Source organism: Neomonachus schauinslandi, chromosome 13 (assembly GCF_002201575.2).
Source record: "Neomonachus schauinslandi chromosome 13, ASM220157v2, whole genome shotgun sequence".
In the NCBI taxonomy this organism is placed as follows: Eukaryota; Metazoa; Chordata; class Mammalia; order Carnivora; family Phocidae; genus Neomonachus; species Neomonachus schauinslandi.
The window spans coordinates 67,060,412-67,075,875 of record NC_058415.1 but is presented as its reverse complement, the minus strand read 5'-3'; the positions used below and the strand labels follow the sequence as shown (position 1 = coordinate 67,075,875).

The 15,464-nt window shown below is 38.2% G+C and overlaps 1 protein-coding gene across 3 annotated transcripts in view; it reads right to left on the bottom strand.

Annotated features, from left to right (window-relative positions):
- The window catches only part of SLC44A1 (solute carrier family 44 member 1), a 194,922-nt gene that overhangs the window by 48,287 nt on the left and 131,171 nt on the right, over positions 1-15,464 (bottom strand). For all 3 annotated transcript variants that reach the window (XM_021691110.2, XM_021691109.2, XM_021691108.2), the window contains exons 13-14: positions 14,617-14,754; positions 196-432 (exon numbers count right to left, since the gene is read on the bottom strand). In XM_021691110.2, coding sequence (XP_021546785.1) covers positions 196-432; positions 14,617-14,754 — 375 coding nt within the window. The remainder of the gene's footprint in view (positions 1-195; positions 433-14,616; positions 14,755-15,464) is intronic.

The following is a 15,464-nucleotide window of genomic DNA, read 5'->3' as shown; positions in this document are numbered from 1 at the left end:
TTTAAATGGTCCCATCCATGCCCAAGGACCTTCTTGCCTGATTTTCCTAAGACTAAGCTCATTCATGAGCACTGCAGGTCTAACTGTGAATCACTCAGTTGCATATAATAGGAATGAAAGACAGAGAACGTTTTGCAAAATATTTTGACTAGTATTTTTACCCCTAAAGCAGTCGAGGGCATTTGAAGTACTTACCATCAGCACTTTATCCATATAGAATTCTCTGCCAGGACTCCCATCATTGTATTTTGTATCAATGGCAAAACACAAGAATAATACATCCACTACCATTTCATAAATGGACAGGAAGCAATGAGCGACTAGGAAAGCAAAGAGGCAGACGATGATCAGAGGCAGCACCCAGACTGTGTAATCTTGCTGGTAGTTGAGCAGCATAATCCCAGCCAAGCCTGTGCTGCAGACTATCAGCACCTGAAGCAGAGAGAGAACAAAGAACACGCTTAATAGCCTACGACAGAAAACCATTGTTTCTTCATCATGTGCAGATTTCAAGTTCCCTTCAATATTTATAAATGATGGTGGCATACATTCATTCCACCTCAAGTTAGGAAGTATCATTCACACAGACCCATAGACACATATACATCTGTATGTGCGCACACACATAACGTGCACGTCACATAAATACAACATCATCCTTTAAACACTTCCGGTTTACATGAAAAAATAGTCATGTTTTCCAAATGTTATGCTTGTTCCTTAAAACTTCCCATATGTAGCACCTGCAGCAATTTTTAAAATAAGTGTATGCATATTTTAGAAAATGGCCCTATTAGCACTCAGAAGAAAATTACTGACATTCCAGGGTATTGCTACGTGTTTCTTTCTAAGCACTTTTATATATATGAAATAGTATTATACATATGAATCATTAAAAGCTATTCATTAATATTTATAGTATCATTATAAATGTTATAAATACTTAGCCACATAATTTCATCTTACAGGGGGCTTAAAATTTGACCGGGCTCCTACAACTGGAGACTTCTATTGTTTTCTGGTATAAATAAGGCTGCAACAAACATAAGAGTTTTTTCCTTGTTTCATATTTTATTTCACATATAATATGTGGCAAATTTAATATGATTTGCCACGAAATTTATATTTGGATTACCTGTGAGGAAAGAGACTGCCACAAACATCCACCATAGAAGAATACAAGAAATAGCCAATTTGCTTATTGTCTAGAACAACCTACTCTGATCCTTCCCAGGCAGCACTTTACATTTCTTGTGGTTCTTTTACTACATTTTAGTTCAGCTTTTCAGTCCCTTTGAATGGTTTACGGCAAACATCATCATCCTCATTTTATAGACTGGGAAACGTGCTCAGAGACACCAGGCAACCTGCCCAAGGTCACAGAGCAGAAGAGCAGATACCACCCAAATCATGGTCTTACGATGCCAACTAGAGCACTCTTTGCAAGTAAAAACTCAGCAAATACTTGGATATGGATATAAAGCAGCAGTAGGTTATATTGAATCCTAAACACAGTCTTGCTCAGCCCCTTACTTGGCCTACCATCCAGCATTAAATAACAAAGGAAAAGAAAGAGTCTCCAGAACCACAGCAGCCTTTCCTTGCCCAGTGCTGAGAATGGGCAGACTGGGAATTCTCTTGCCTTTTCCCTACTATTTACCCATACCAAAGCATCTCTCCTTCACCATTATTTTAACCAAGAGCTATAATGCATTAGACGAAATATTGGTTAGGCTATAAATTGACCCTTCTCGGATGATTTTAGGGAGCAAGTCTGGGTCTGCCCAAAATTTGGAAGACCCTCCACCATTTTTTGTGGAAAACACTCAGGAATCCTCTCTTACAGTTACTTACTTTCTGGGGTGACTTCTACAGATCGCTAATTATATCTATTTTCTTTCACTCTTTTTGGTTTTTAGAATGAAACCACTGTTTTTGAAATCTCTTCTTCAAATTTTTGATATCCGCCCTACAGAAGGACTGAGGTTCTTTATGCTCTCATTATACCACTTAAAGTTAAGCCACACTGAAATGTTAAGTAAAGTCAATTATAGGGAGAAGGTGTAGCTCGGACAAACCAATGTTGAGGTAAAAGCTGTTGAGGTGGAAGGCTGGATATTGTCACATTAGAAACAACTTCAAGAGTTAATGATATTTAGTCAAAAAGGTCAAAGAAATGTAATAATTACTCTCAAATATAATGAAAGGCTGTCATGCATTTATTCAAGCAGAGGATACATTAATGGCTCTCAAACGATGGAGGGGCTGGTTATCACTTGGGGGGTTCGTGAATAACACAGATTCCTGGGCCCTACCCCGAGTCCTTTGAATGGTTTGGTTCGATCTAAGACGAAGCCCAGCAATATTCATTTAAAAAGTACCTCAGGTCATTCCGATAAAGTCTGCAGCCTATAAGAAGTACTGGTCTGTATCAGTGGTTTCCATAGCAGGGTACACATACCCAAGGAGTATTTAAGGGGATCACCTGGAACTTCAAATTGTATCTCACATTTGTTGAAATTTTCTTTTATACTATGCTTTTAATACATATTATTAAAAGCTATACATATATTAATAAATGTAAATATATTAGGAAGTGTGATCAAAATTTTTTCCTAATAAAATACATGATTTAAAAAGTTTAGACTCTCCTGTTTTACAGGATAAATTATTGGTGATACAATATTAGAGATTCATACACAGGGCAGGATGTGAGCAGCAGGAAGGAAAGGGTGCTGGTTTTGGAATCAGAAAGATGTAGATTTGAATCACAGAATTAATACTTCCTGGTTTTGTGACTCCAAGCAAGTTGAAATTTAACCTTTCTGCATCTGTTTTTCTGCCTTTAAAAGAGACATAAATTGTACATACATCCCATAATTGTTAAAATAAGCATTCTAAAAGCATGTAACACAGTGCCTGGCAATCTTTGTTTCTTCCTTTCATTTCCACCATAAATCTTGCATTTATGATGCCCTTTCCACGTGGAACTCAAGTTTTGAAAGATTTTATTTACCAGTAAAATAGCACCTATTTACGTAATAATTCATATTCTCATTTCTTGTTCATCAATGCCAAATAAACTGCCTGTAATTAATATTAGAAGAAGTATTATCAAATAGAGATTTTGAGACAATTTTGAATTCACATATAGTCATAAGAAATAACACAGAATGATTCCATGTACGTGTTACCCAGTTCCCTTCAATGGCAACATCTTGTATATAGTGTAATACCACAACCGCAGTATTGACATTGACATAGTCAAGATACAGAACATTTCCATCATCACAAGGATCCTTCACTTTAACCTTTCATAACTACCCCTACTCTTCCCCCCAACCCCATCTCTAGCTAGGTGACCACAAATCTGTTCCCAATTTCCATAATGTTGTCATTTCAAGAATGTTATATAATCAGTTCAAGCCCCACGTTGGGTGTAGAGCTTACTTAATTTAAAAAAAGGTATATAAGAATGTTATATAAATGGAAACATACAGTATTTACTTTTCTGGGATTGGTGTTTTCCACTCAGCAAGATTACCTCATGATTAATCCAAGTTATATATTATCAATAGTCTGTTCCTGACACTTATTTTTTAAAACGATTTTATCTGAGAGGGAGTGAGTGAGAGACAGAGAGAGAGAGAGAGAGAGAGAGAGAGAGAGCATGAGCAGGGGGAGGGGCAGAGGGAGAGGGGACAAGCAGACTCCCTGATGAGCAGGGAGCCTAATTCAGGGGACCTCAGGACTCTGGGATCATGACCTGAGCTAAACAGCAGACACTTAACCAACTGAGCCACCCAGGTGCTCCCTGTCTTTTATAATGCTTATTCTGATCTACCCACTTGAACTATCTGATCAGAAACTATTTCTGCATACTAGCAACCACTTTTAATTATAATGAAAGAAATGCTTTCAAAAGATTTACTGTATTCGGTGATCAGAACTACATTTTTAAAAAAGAAAACTAAAGAATGTTTATCTTAGTATGTTGGAAACCCAGAAGACTTTATTCCCCTCTCATTTTTTGGGGGGTGGGTATCTGGATTAAAAAACAGTTTATCTTTCATGGTTTTAAAGGCAATTTTTTTACAGTGTTATAAATTTTTTATTATTCAAACTTAAATGTTTCTGGAAAGCAATTTGGTAATGCACATGAAGAAACCTATTATGTACTTTGAGTCATTAATTCTACTTCTAGGATTCTGGAATCAGGAAATAAGGACTGATGCAGGCAAGGATTTGTATACAAAAGTTTTGCTGTATCATACTTTATATTAGTAAAATGAGAAGAGTTTAACTGTAAAAAAAAATCAGAGGTTTGGTTAAATAAATGACACAATTGTATAACCAAGTTTAAAACATTTTTAAAAAAATAGGAAATGCTCATAACATAATATAAAGTGAGAAGAGGGGTATAAGCCTGATTTTTCTACTAGATTTTAAATTTTGTTTATTGACTAGTATATAACCAGTACCCAGAAAAGTCTCTAGCACATTACTAGTGGGTACTCTAGGATATTTGTGGAATGAAAAAAAGGTTATGATAAAACTAAAGAAAAAATTTTGACAGGTCACTAGGTTGCTGAAAAACTCGAAGTCAATTTTAAAACACTGTATTTTATCATCTCTGAATTTATCCATTATAAAAAATGCATATTTAATATAGAGAAATTTATTTCATTATGGTAAAGCAGGGGGAGAGGTTTGGAATCATTCATACTTTCTTTTTTTTTTTTATGATTTTATTACCATATAATGTATTATTTGTTTCGGGGGAACATGTCTGTGATTCATCAGTCTTACACAATACACAGCGCTCACCATAGCACATACCCTCCCCAGTGTCCATCACCCAGCCACCCCATCCCTCCCACCCCCCTCCACTCCAGCAACCATCAGTTTGTTTCCTGAGATTAAGAGTCTCTTATGGTTTGTCTCCCTCTCTGGTTTCATCTTGTTTCATTTTTCTCTCCCTTCCCCTATGATCCTCTGTCTTGTTTCTCAAATTCCTCATATCAGTGAGATCATATGATACTTGTCTTTCTCTGATTGAGTTATTTTGCTTAGCATAATACCCTCTAGTTTCATCCACGTTGTTGCAAATGGCAAGATTTCATTTTTTTGATGGCTGCATAATATTCCAGTGTGTGTGTGTGTGTGTGTGTGTGTGTGTGTGTGTGTGTGTGTGTGTATACCACCTCTTCTTTATCCATTCATCTGTTGATGGACATCTAGGCTCTTCCCATAGCTTGGCTATTGTGGACATTGCTATTATAAACATTTGGTTGAACGTGCCCCTTCAGATCACTACATTTGTATCTTTGGGGTAAATAACCAGTAGTAAAATACCCCAGTAGGGTAGCTCTATTTTCAACTTTTTGAGGAACCTCCACACTGTTTTCCTGAGTGGCTGCACCAGCTTGCATTCCCACCAACAGCGTAGGAGGGTTCCCCTTTTTCCGCATCCACGCCAACATCTGTTGTTTCCTGGCTTGTTAATTTTAGCCATTCTGACTGGTGTGAGGTGGTATCTCACTGAGGTTTTGATTTGGATTTCCCTGATGCCGAGCAATATTGAGCACTTTTTCATGTGTCTGTTGGCCATTTGGATGTCTTCTTTGGAAAAATATCTGTTCATGTCTTCTGCCCATTTCTTGATTGGATTCTTTGTTCTTTGGGTGTTGAGTTTGATAAGTTCTTTATAGATTTTGGATACTCGCCCTTTATCTGATATGTCATTTGCCAATATCTTCTCCCATTCTGTCGGTTGTCTTTTGGTTTTGTTGACTGTTTCCTTTGCTGTGCAAAAGCTTTTTATCTTGATGAAGTCCCAATAGTTCATTTTTGCCCTTGTTTCCCTTGCCTTTGGCGATGTTTCTAGGAAGAAGTTGCTGCAGCCGAGGTCAGAGGTTGCTCCCTGTGTTCTCCTCAAGGATTTTGATGGATTCCTGTCTCACATTTAGGTCTTTCAACCATTTGGAGTCTATTTTTGTGTGTGGTGTAAGGAAATGGTCCAGTTTCATTCTTCTGCATGTGGCTGTCCAATTTTCCCAACACTATTTGTTAAAGAGACTCTCTTTTTTCCATTGGACATTCTTTCCTGCTTTGTCGAAGATTAGCTGACCATACAGTTGAGGGTCCATTTCTGGGCTCTCTATTCTGTTCCACTGATCTATGTGTCTGTTTTTGTGCCAGTACCATACTGTCTTGATGATGATAGCTTTGTAATAGAGCTGGAAGTCCGGAATTGTGATGCCACCAGCTTTGCTTTTCTTTTTCAACATTCCTCTGGCTATTCGGGGTCTTTTCTGGTTCCATACAAATTTTAGGATTATTTGTTCCATTTCATTGAAAAAAGTGGATGGTGGGCGCCTGGGTGGCTCAGTTGGTTAAGCGACTGCCTTCAGCTCAGGTCATGATCCCAGGGTCCTGGGATCGAGTCCTGCATCGGGCTCCCTGCTCTGCGGGGAGCCTGCTTCTCCCTCTCCCACTCCCCCTGCTTGTGTTCCCTCTCTCGCTGTGTCTCTCTCTGTCAAATAAATAAATAAAATCTTTAAAAAATAAAAAAAATAAAAAAAAAAAAGAAAGAAAAAAGTGGATGGTATTTTGATGGGGACTGCATTAAATGGGTAGATTGCTCTAGGTAGCATAGACATTTTCACAATATTTGTTCTTCCAATCCATGAGCATGGAACGTTTTTCCATTTCTTTGTGTCTTCTTCAATTTCTTTCATAAGTATTCTATAGTTTTCTGAGTACAGATTCTTTGCCTCTTTGGTTATATTTATTCCAAGGTATCTTATGGTTTGGGTGCAACTGTAAATGGGATCGACTCCTTAATTTCTCTTTCTTCTGTCCTGTTGTTGGTGTATAGGAATGCCACTGATTTCTGTGCATTGATTTTATATCCTGCCATTTTCTGAATTCCTGTATGAGTTCTAGCAGTTTTGGGGTGGAGTCTTTTGGGTTTTCCACATAAAGTATCGTATCATCTGCAAAAAGTGAGTTTCACTTCTTTGCCGATTCGGATGCCTTATATTGCTTTTTGTTGTCTGATTGCTGAGGCTAGGACTTCTAGTACTATGCTGAACAACTGTAGTGAGAGTGGACATCCCTGCAGTGTTCCTGGCCTTAGGGGAAAAGCTCTCAGTTTTTCCCCATTGAGAATGATATTTGCTGTGGGTTTTTCATAGATGGCTTTTAAGATATTGAGGTATGTACCCTCTATCCCTACACTCTGAAGACTTTAAATCAAGAAAGGATGCTGTACTTTGTCAAATCTTTTTCTGCATCTATTGAGAGGATCATATGGTTCTTGTTCTTTCTTTTGTTAATGTATTGTATCACACTGATTGATATGAGGATGTTGAATCAACCTTGCAGCCCTTGCAGCCCAGGAATAAATCCCACTTGGTCATGGTGAATAATCCTTTTTGGATCCTATTGGCTAGTATTTTGGTGAGAATTTTTGCATCCATGTTCATCAGGGATATTGGTCTGTAGTTCTCCTTTTTGATGGGGTCTTTGTCTGGTTTTGGGATCAAGGTAATGCTGGCCTCATAAAATGAGTTTGGAAGTTTTCCTTCCATTTCTATTTTTTGGAACAGTTTCAGAAGAACAGGTATTATTTCTTCTTTAAATGGTAGAATTCCCCTGGGAAGCCATCTGGCCCTGGGCTTTTGTTTGTTGGAAGATTTTTGATAACTGCTTCAATTTCCTTACTGGTTATGGGTCTGTTCAGGTTTTCTATTTCTTCCTGGTTCAGTTTTGGTAGTTTATACATCTCTAGGAATGCATCCATTTCTTCCAGACTGTCTAACTGGCTGCCATAGAGTTGCTCATAATATGTTCTTGTAACTGTATTTCTTTGGTGTTGGTTGTGATCTCTTCTCTTTCATTCATGATTTTATTTATCTGGGTCCTTTCTCTTTTCTTTTTAATTAGTCTGGCCAGGGGTTTATCAATTTTATTAATTCTTTAAAGAACCAGCTCCTAGTTTCATTGATCTGTTCTGCTGTTCTTTTGGTTTCTATTTCATTGATTTCTGCTGTGATCTTTATTATGTCTCTTCTCCTGCTGGGTTTAGGCTTTATTTGCTGTTCTTTCTCCAGCTCCTTTAGGTGTAGGGTTAGGTTGTGTATTTGAGACCTTTCTTGTTTCTTGAGAAAGGCTTGTTTTGCTATATACTTTCCTCTTAGGACCGCCTTCCCTGCATCCCAAAGATTTTGAACAGTTGTATTTTCATTTTCATTTGTTTCCATGAATTTTTTAAATTCTTCTCTAATTTCCTGGTTGACCCATTCATTTTTTTAGTAGGATGCTCTTTATCCTCCATGTATTTGAGTTCTCTCCAACTCTCCTCTGTGATTGAATTCTAGTTTCAAAGCACTGTAGTCTGAAAATATGCAGGGAATGATCCTAATCTTTTGGTACCAGTTGAGAACTGATTTGTGACCCAGGATGTGATCTATTCTGGAGAATGTTCCATGGGCACTAGAGAAGAATGTATATTCTGTTGCTTTGGGATGGAATGTTCTGAATATATCTGTGAAGGCCATTTGGTCCAGTGTGTCATTTAAAGCCTTAATTTCCTTGTTGATCTTTTACTTAGATGATCTGTCCATTTCAGTGAGGGGGGTATTAAAGTTCCCTACTATTATTGTATTATTGTCGATGTGTTTCTTTGATTTTGCTATTAATTGGCTGTTCCCATGTTAGGGGCATATATATTTAAAATTGTTAAATTTTCTTGTTGGATAGACCCTTTAAGTATGATGTACTGTCCTTCCTCATCTCTTATAGTCTTTGGTTTAAAATCTAATTTGTATGATAAGGATTGCCACCCCAGCTTTCTTTTGATGTCCATTAGCATGATAAATGGTTTTCCACCCCCTCACTTTCAATCTGGAGTGTCTTTGGGTCTAAAATGAGTCTCCTGCAGACAGCATATCGATGGGTCTTGTTTTTTAATCCAATCTGATAGCCTGTGTCTTTTGATTGGGGCATTTAGCCCATTTACATTCAGGGTAACTATTGAGAGATATGAATTTAGTGCAACTGTATTCCCTATAAGGTGACTGTTACTGTATATTGTCTCTGTTCCTTTCTGGTTTATGTTACTTTTAGGCTCTCTCTTTGCTTAAAGGACCCCTTTCAATATTTCTTGTAGGGCTAGTTTGGTGTTGGCAAATTCTTTTAGTTTTTGTTTGTCCTGGAAGCTTTTTATCTCTCCTTCAATTTTCAGTGACAGCCTAGCTGGATATAGTATTCTTGGCTGCTTATTTTTCTCGTTTAGTGCTCTGAATATATCATGCCAGTCCTTTTTGGCTTGCCAGGTCTCTGTGGATAGGTCTGCTGCCAATCTAATGTTTCTACTGTTGTAGGTTACAGATCTCTTGTCCCAAGCTGCTTTCAGGATTTTCTCTTTGTCTCTGAGACTTGTGAGTTTTACTATTAGATGTCAGGGTGTTGACCTATTTTTATTGATTTTGAAGGGGGTTCTCTGTGCCTCCTAGATTTTGATGCCTGTTTCCTTCCCCAAATTCGGGAAGTTCTCTGCTATAATTTGCTCTAATATACCTTCTGCCCCTCTCTTTCTTCTTCTTCTGGGATTCCAATTATTCTAATGTTATTTCTCTTTATGGTATCACTTATCTCTCAAATTCTCTCGTGATCCAGTAGTTGTTTATCTTTTTCTCAGCTTCTTTATTTTCCATCATTTGGTCTTCTATATCACTAATTCTCTCTTCTGCCTCATTTATCCTAGCAGTTAGAGCCTCCATTTTTGATTGCACCTCATTAATAGCCTTTTTGATTTTGACTTGATTAGGTTTTAGTTCTTTTATTTCTCCAGAAAGGGATTCTCTAGTATCTTCTATGCTTTTTTCAAGCCCAGCTAGTGTCTTTATAATAGTCATACTGAACTCTAGTTCTGACATCTTACTAATGTCTGTATTGATTAGGTCCCTGGCAGTCAGTACTGCCTCTTGTTCTTTTTTTTGAGGTGAGTTTTTCCACCTTGTCATTTTGTCCAGAGGAGAATAGATGAATGAGAGAACAAAATGCTAAAAGGGTAACAACGACCCCAGAAAAATATACACTAAACAAATCAGAAGAGACCTGAAACCAGGGGGAAAAGAAAGGAAAAAAAAAAAAAAGAATATGATCAGGTTGGTGAATAGAACAGAGCCACACACTAGATTTTGGGTATATTTTGGTCTGTTAGAAGAAATTGCCTCCCAAATTTTTAAAGAAAGAAAAACTTATATATATACAAAAGTAAGGGTAAATACGATGAAGGGATAGAATATGACAGTAAAGATGAAAATTAAAAAAGTTTTTAAAAAAGGAATTGGTAAGATAAGAAGTTGCTTGAAAAAAGAATGAAAAAAACTTTAAAAAAAGAGAGAATGTGATCAGGTGGGAAACTAGGACAAAGTCATACACTAGATTTAGGGTATATTTTGGACCATTAGAAGAAACTGTATCCCAAAATTTTAAAGAAAGAAAAACTTATACATATACATATACATATATATATATAATAAGGTTAAATACAATGAAGGGATAGAATATGAGGGTAAAAATGAAAATTAAAAAAGACTTTAAAAAAGGAATTGATAAGATGTTGGTTGAAAAAGGAAAGAAGAAAAATTCAACTAAAAAAAATAGAAAAAGATAAAGAAAATTTTAAAAGTTAACTTTGAAAGACTAAAGAATCATGGGGAAAAAGCCATGAATTCTATGTGCTGTATTCCCCTAGTGCTGGAGTTTTGCCATTCTCATTGATCGGTAAACTTGGTCTTGGCTGGCTGTTCTTGCTGATCTTCTGGGGGAGGGGCCCGTTGCAGTGATTCTCAAATGTCTTTGCCTGAAGCGGAATTGCAACACCCTTGTCAGGGGCCAGGCTAGGTAATCTGTTCAGGTTTGCTCTCGGTAGCTTTTGTTCCCTGAAAGCTTTCTGTACAGCTTTGGAGCACGAGAATGAAAATGGCGGCCTCCCAATCTCTGGTCCCAGAGGAGCCGACAGCTGGGGCCCCCCTCCAAAAGTGAGCCCCCAGAGAAAAGCAGTCAATCACTCCTGTCTCTCTGGTCTCCAGCCTCACTCTGTGCTCACCTGGCCTGTGACCAAGCATTTCTACCTCCTACACCCAACCCTGTTTGGAATCTCCAAACCCAGCAGAGTCCTGCGGTGCGCTCCCACACTGCTTCTCCCCGGGGAGGAAGGGGAGTCTCCCCGGATCTGCCACTTGTTGGGCAGTGGTCTGGACTCTGCTGTGGATCATGGTTTATGGCAACTCTGAGCTGAGAGCCCACTCCTCGGCTCCGTCTCTGTAGCTGGCTTCCCTTTTCCGATACCTGGGAGCTCTGCCGCACTCAGTCACCCCCCGGTCTTTCTGTGACCCCAAGGGTCCTGAGACCACACTGTCCCAGTGAGGGTTCCACCCCCCACTTAGCCACTGGAGCGACGTCCCTCAGCGGAGCAGACTTCTAAAAGTTCCAAGGCTCCTCTGCTCTATCACTTCCCGGTAACTGGCCGACAGTGGCTCCCTCCCCCCTTGGTCTATCTTCCCAAATATTGCCTCGGATTCACTTCTCCGCATGTCCTACCTTCCAGAAAGTGGTCGCTTTTCTGTTCAGAGAGTTGCTGCTATTGTTTTCTTCGATCTCCTGTTGAGTTTGTAGGTGTTCTGAATGGTTTGATACCTATCTAGCTGAATTCCTGGGACCAGACGAAATTTAGGTCTCCTACTCCTCTGCCATCTTGCTTTTCCCTCTCCCTCATATTTTCAATATCCAAAGATAATCATTAACATTTTGAGAGAGTAATTCTTTCTCATGTACATTCTTAAACAGTACTTAACAGTTATAGTCAAGTAGTTTTACTCAGCCTTTTCACTTGTCATATGTACTGATCGTATTACAAACTTTTAATGAAAAACATGGTGTAACAGGTGAGTAATAGTCTGCTATTATTTCTAACCATTTCTCTATGGGTAAGCAGTAGACTTTTTGCAACTGGTAACTATTAGAAATAATGCTGCATTTTTCTGTATTTAGAATTATTTCTAGCAGTGGTTTACCATCAATAGAATTACTGAATCAAAAGACTTAAAAAAAAAAAAAGTCCAAGGGCAAACTTAATGTCAGCACATAGTGACTGAAAACTGAGAAGTCAGACAGACCTAAGTTTGAACTCCAGCTCTGTCACATTCTAGTTCTTTAAACTTTGGCTTCCTCTGCTATAAAATGAAGATAATAGCAGTGGTTCATCCTACAGGAGAGGACGAATAACACTTCATATAAAGTACATTCCTCAGTACCTAGTACTGAGCAAGTGTCTCCATCAGAGTTTACTAAAATCACCATCATGATCAAATGCTGCCCCTGAGTGTTATGCTGAGCGAAATAAGTCAATCAGAGAAAGACATGTATCATATGACCTCACTGATAGGAGGAATTCTTAATCTCAGGAAACAAACTGAGGGTTGCTGGAGTGGGGGGTGGGGTGGGAGGGATGGGGTGACTGGGTGATGGACACTGGGGAGGGTATGTGCTCTGGTAAGCGCTGTGAATTGTGCAAGACTGTTGAATCTCAGATCTGTACCTCTGAAACAAATAATGCAATATATGTTAAAAAAAAAAAAGGAGGGGAAGAATGAAGGGGGGGAATCGGAGGGTGAGACGAACCATGAGAGACAATGGACTCTGAAAAACAAACTGAGGGTTGCTGGAGTGGGGGGTGGGGTGGGAGGGATGGGGTGACTGGGTGATAGACACTGGGGAGGGTATGTGCTCTGGTCAGCACTGTGAATTGTGCAAGACTGTTCAATCTCAGATCTGTACCTCTGAAACAAATAATGCAATATATGTTAAGAAAAAAAAAAAGAAGAAGAAGAAGAAGAAGAAGAAGGTAGCAGGAGGGGAAGAATGAAGGGGGGAAATCGGAGGGGGAGACAAACCACGAGAGACGATGGACTCTGAAAAACAAACTGAGGGTTCTAGAGGGGAGGGGGGTGGGAGGATGGGTTAGCCTGGTGATGGGTATTGAGGAGGGCACGTTCTGCATGGAGCACTGGGTATTATGCACAAACAATGAATCATGGAACACTACATCAAAAACTAATGATGTAATGTATGGTGATTAACATAACAATAAAAAATTTTTTTAAAATGCTGCCCCTGAATATAATTTTCTGTTATTCCTCTATATGGCTTCTCTTCTATTTTAACGGCTCTGTGTGCATATGTTCATATTTTAAGCTGCCTCATATCCTTCTTAGCAGTAGGGATAAATTATAAATATGTAAAACAAAATAGACAAAAAATCTGAAGGCTTCCTAAATTAGTCATATAGCATATAAATAATAGCAACAGTTAATAAGAGTGTCAAGCACTATACTCAGTCCTTAACATGGACTGACTCATTCAATCCTTACTATAAAACATTTCCTCTTGTAAAAACATGATGAGAACAAATCCAACAGTATAAGTTTAATCACAGATTTTCAAAACAACTGCACAGTTGGTATCTTGGCCTCTTTACACCAAGTATTTTTTCCTTTTCAAAAACATTTTCAAAACACAGTGGCTGGAATAACCTAAGTGTTTAGTAGTAAGAGAATGTCTACGAATAGCATTTGATAAAATACTACCCATCATGATTATGAATAATTATGAAGATTATCAAAGCAATAGGAGAACTGGATATGATATAATATAAATGCAAAGGGCAGAACAAACTGGTAAGTATGCTATGATTGTTGGACTATAGATATATAAGCCTATGAAAAAACACTGGGAGGAAATATATAAAAATGATATTATTTGGTTATGGTGGTGTCAGTTCAATGTTTCAAATTTTCTGAGTATTTTATGGTTTGAACTACAGATACAAAAAATCCAATTATAATGTTATTTATTATTCTGCAGATTTTAATAATATAGAAAAATTAGCTCTTTTCAGACACTTTAAGGACAGGTAAATCTCATTCCCACACAGCTCTGTTTTAAAGGCATTTATATACAGTAACAATGACAGCCAACATTCATCGAGAACTTACAGTGTATCAAGCACTGTCTTAGGTACACTACATGTATTAACCCATCTAATCCTCACAACTCTAGAGGTTTGGCTCTGTTATTATCCCACTTCCATAGATGAACAAACTGAGGCACAGAATGGTTATGTACCCTGCCTCAGGTCACACAGCTAGTAAGTAACAGAGCCAGGATTTAAATCAAGGTAGTAAGGCTCCAGATACAGCAACCCTAACCACTAAGCAGACTATTCCTGAATTCTTTACAGATCAAAATGCATAAGGAGAAACATGGACAGATTACTTAACTGCTATGTCTCAGTTCCCCATCTGTAAAATGAGGATAATAATAGAACTTCCTTTACAAATCTGTTGCTAGGATTAAATGAGCACCATACAGGTAAAGTACTTAGAACAGTACCCAACACATACTAAGGGCTTTGTAAGTGCTTCTTTTATATTACATATATTACTTTTAGTTTTTTGGTGGGCTAGATATTTTTCAAATGAAAAAGCAAATATATATATGCAAAAATTCACTGTATGTCTCAGATAACATATTTGGTCTTACCTTGCCTAGGAATAACATAAAATCCCCCACTGTGTTGATGGCAGCCACCCGTAAAGCATTCTCCACAAGAATGACAAACGCATCCTTTGCAGAGGTGCAGAAGTTGGTGCTGTTGATGGCTGTGGCTGTGTATGCATTCTGGACAAAAGCAAAAAACAGTATTTTCATCAATAAATGTAATTTTACTTTGTTAAGATATAAACCAAATACACTTAAAGCATAGCTTGTGAAAACAGTTCACAGTTAAACCCATGGCTCTGGTGAGCTACAGGTTAAGATTAAGCACAAGGAAATACTAGACATTAAAAAAAACAAAACAAAAAACCCAATATGATAAAAAGAGCTTTTCAGTTGGCTTATTTAAGTCCTTTTAAAACACTGATATTTATTAACACACACATAAACCTTTCCAACATCCATTAACTTCTTCCCCGTCTCAGTAAATCAAACATAATTTAACCTTTCCTAGATGTCTCAGGTTCATCACTATGAGTATCAGGGATGCATTATTACCATATCAGTGATGCTTTAAAAGCTACACAAATAGGTAAAAAGCATAAAGATGCTGTGCTGTTTATCTAGAAGACCTCCTCTTTGGTGCTTTCCTCCATGCTATCACTTCTTAAAGTTCTTGTAGTAGACAGCTGTTTGTTGCCCAACATAGCCCTCCCTCCTGGGAGCAGGACCCCAAGTCCCCTTTGAGAAAACAGTCCTTCCCCGTTCTCTTAGAGTCTGAGTGGGGGACATTACCTCTAGCCCTGGGGGGTTGGCCTTGGTTGATGTAAGCCAATCAGCATGTTCTACCCACCTCCACAACAATGGGTTCAGGGACTGGTACATAAACTAAT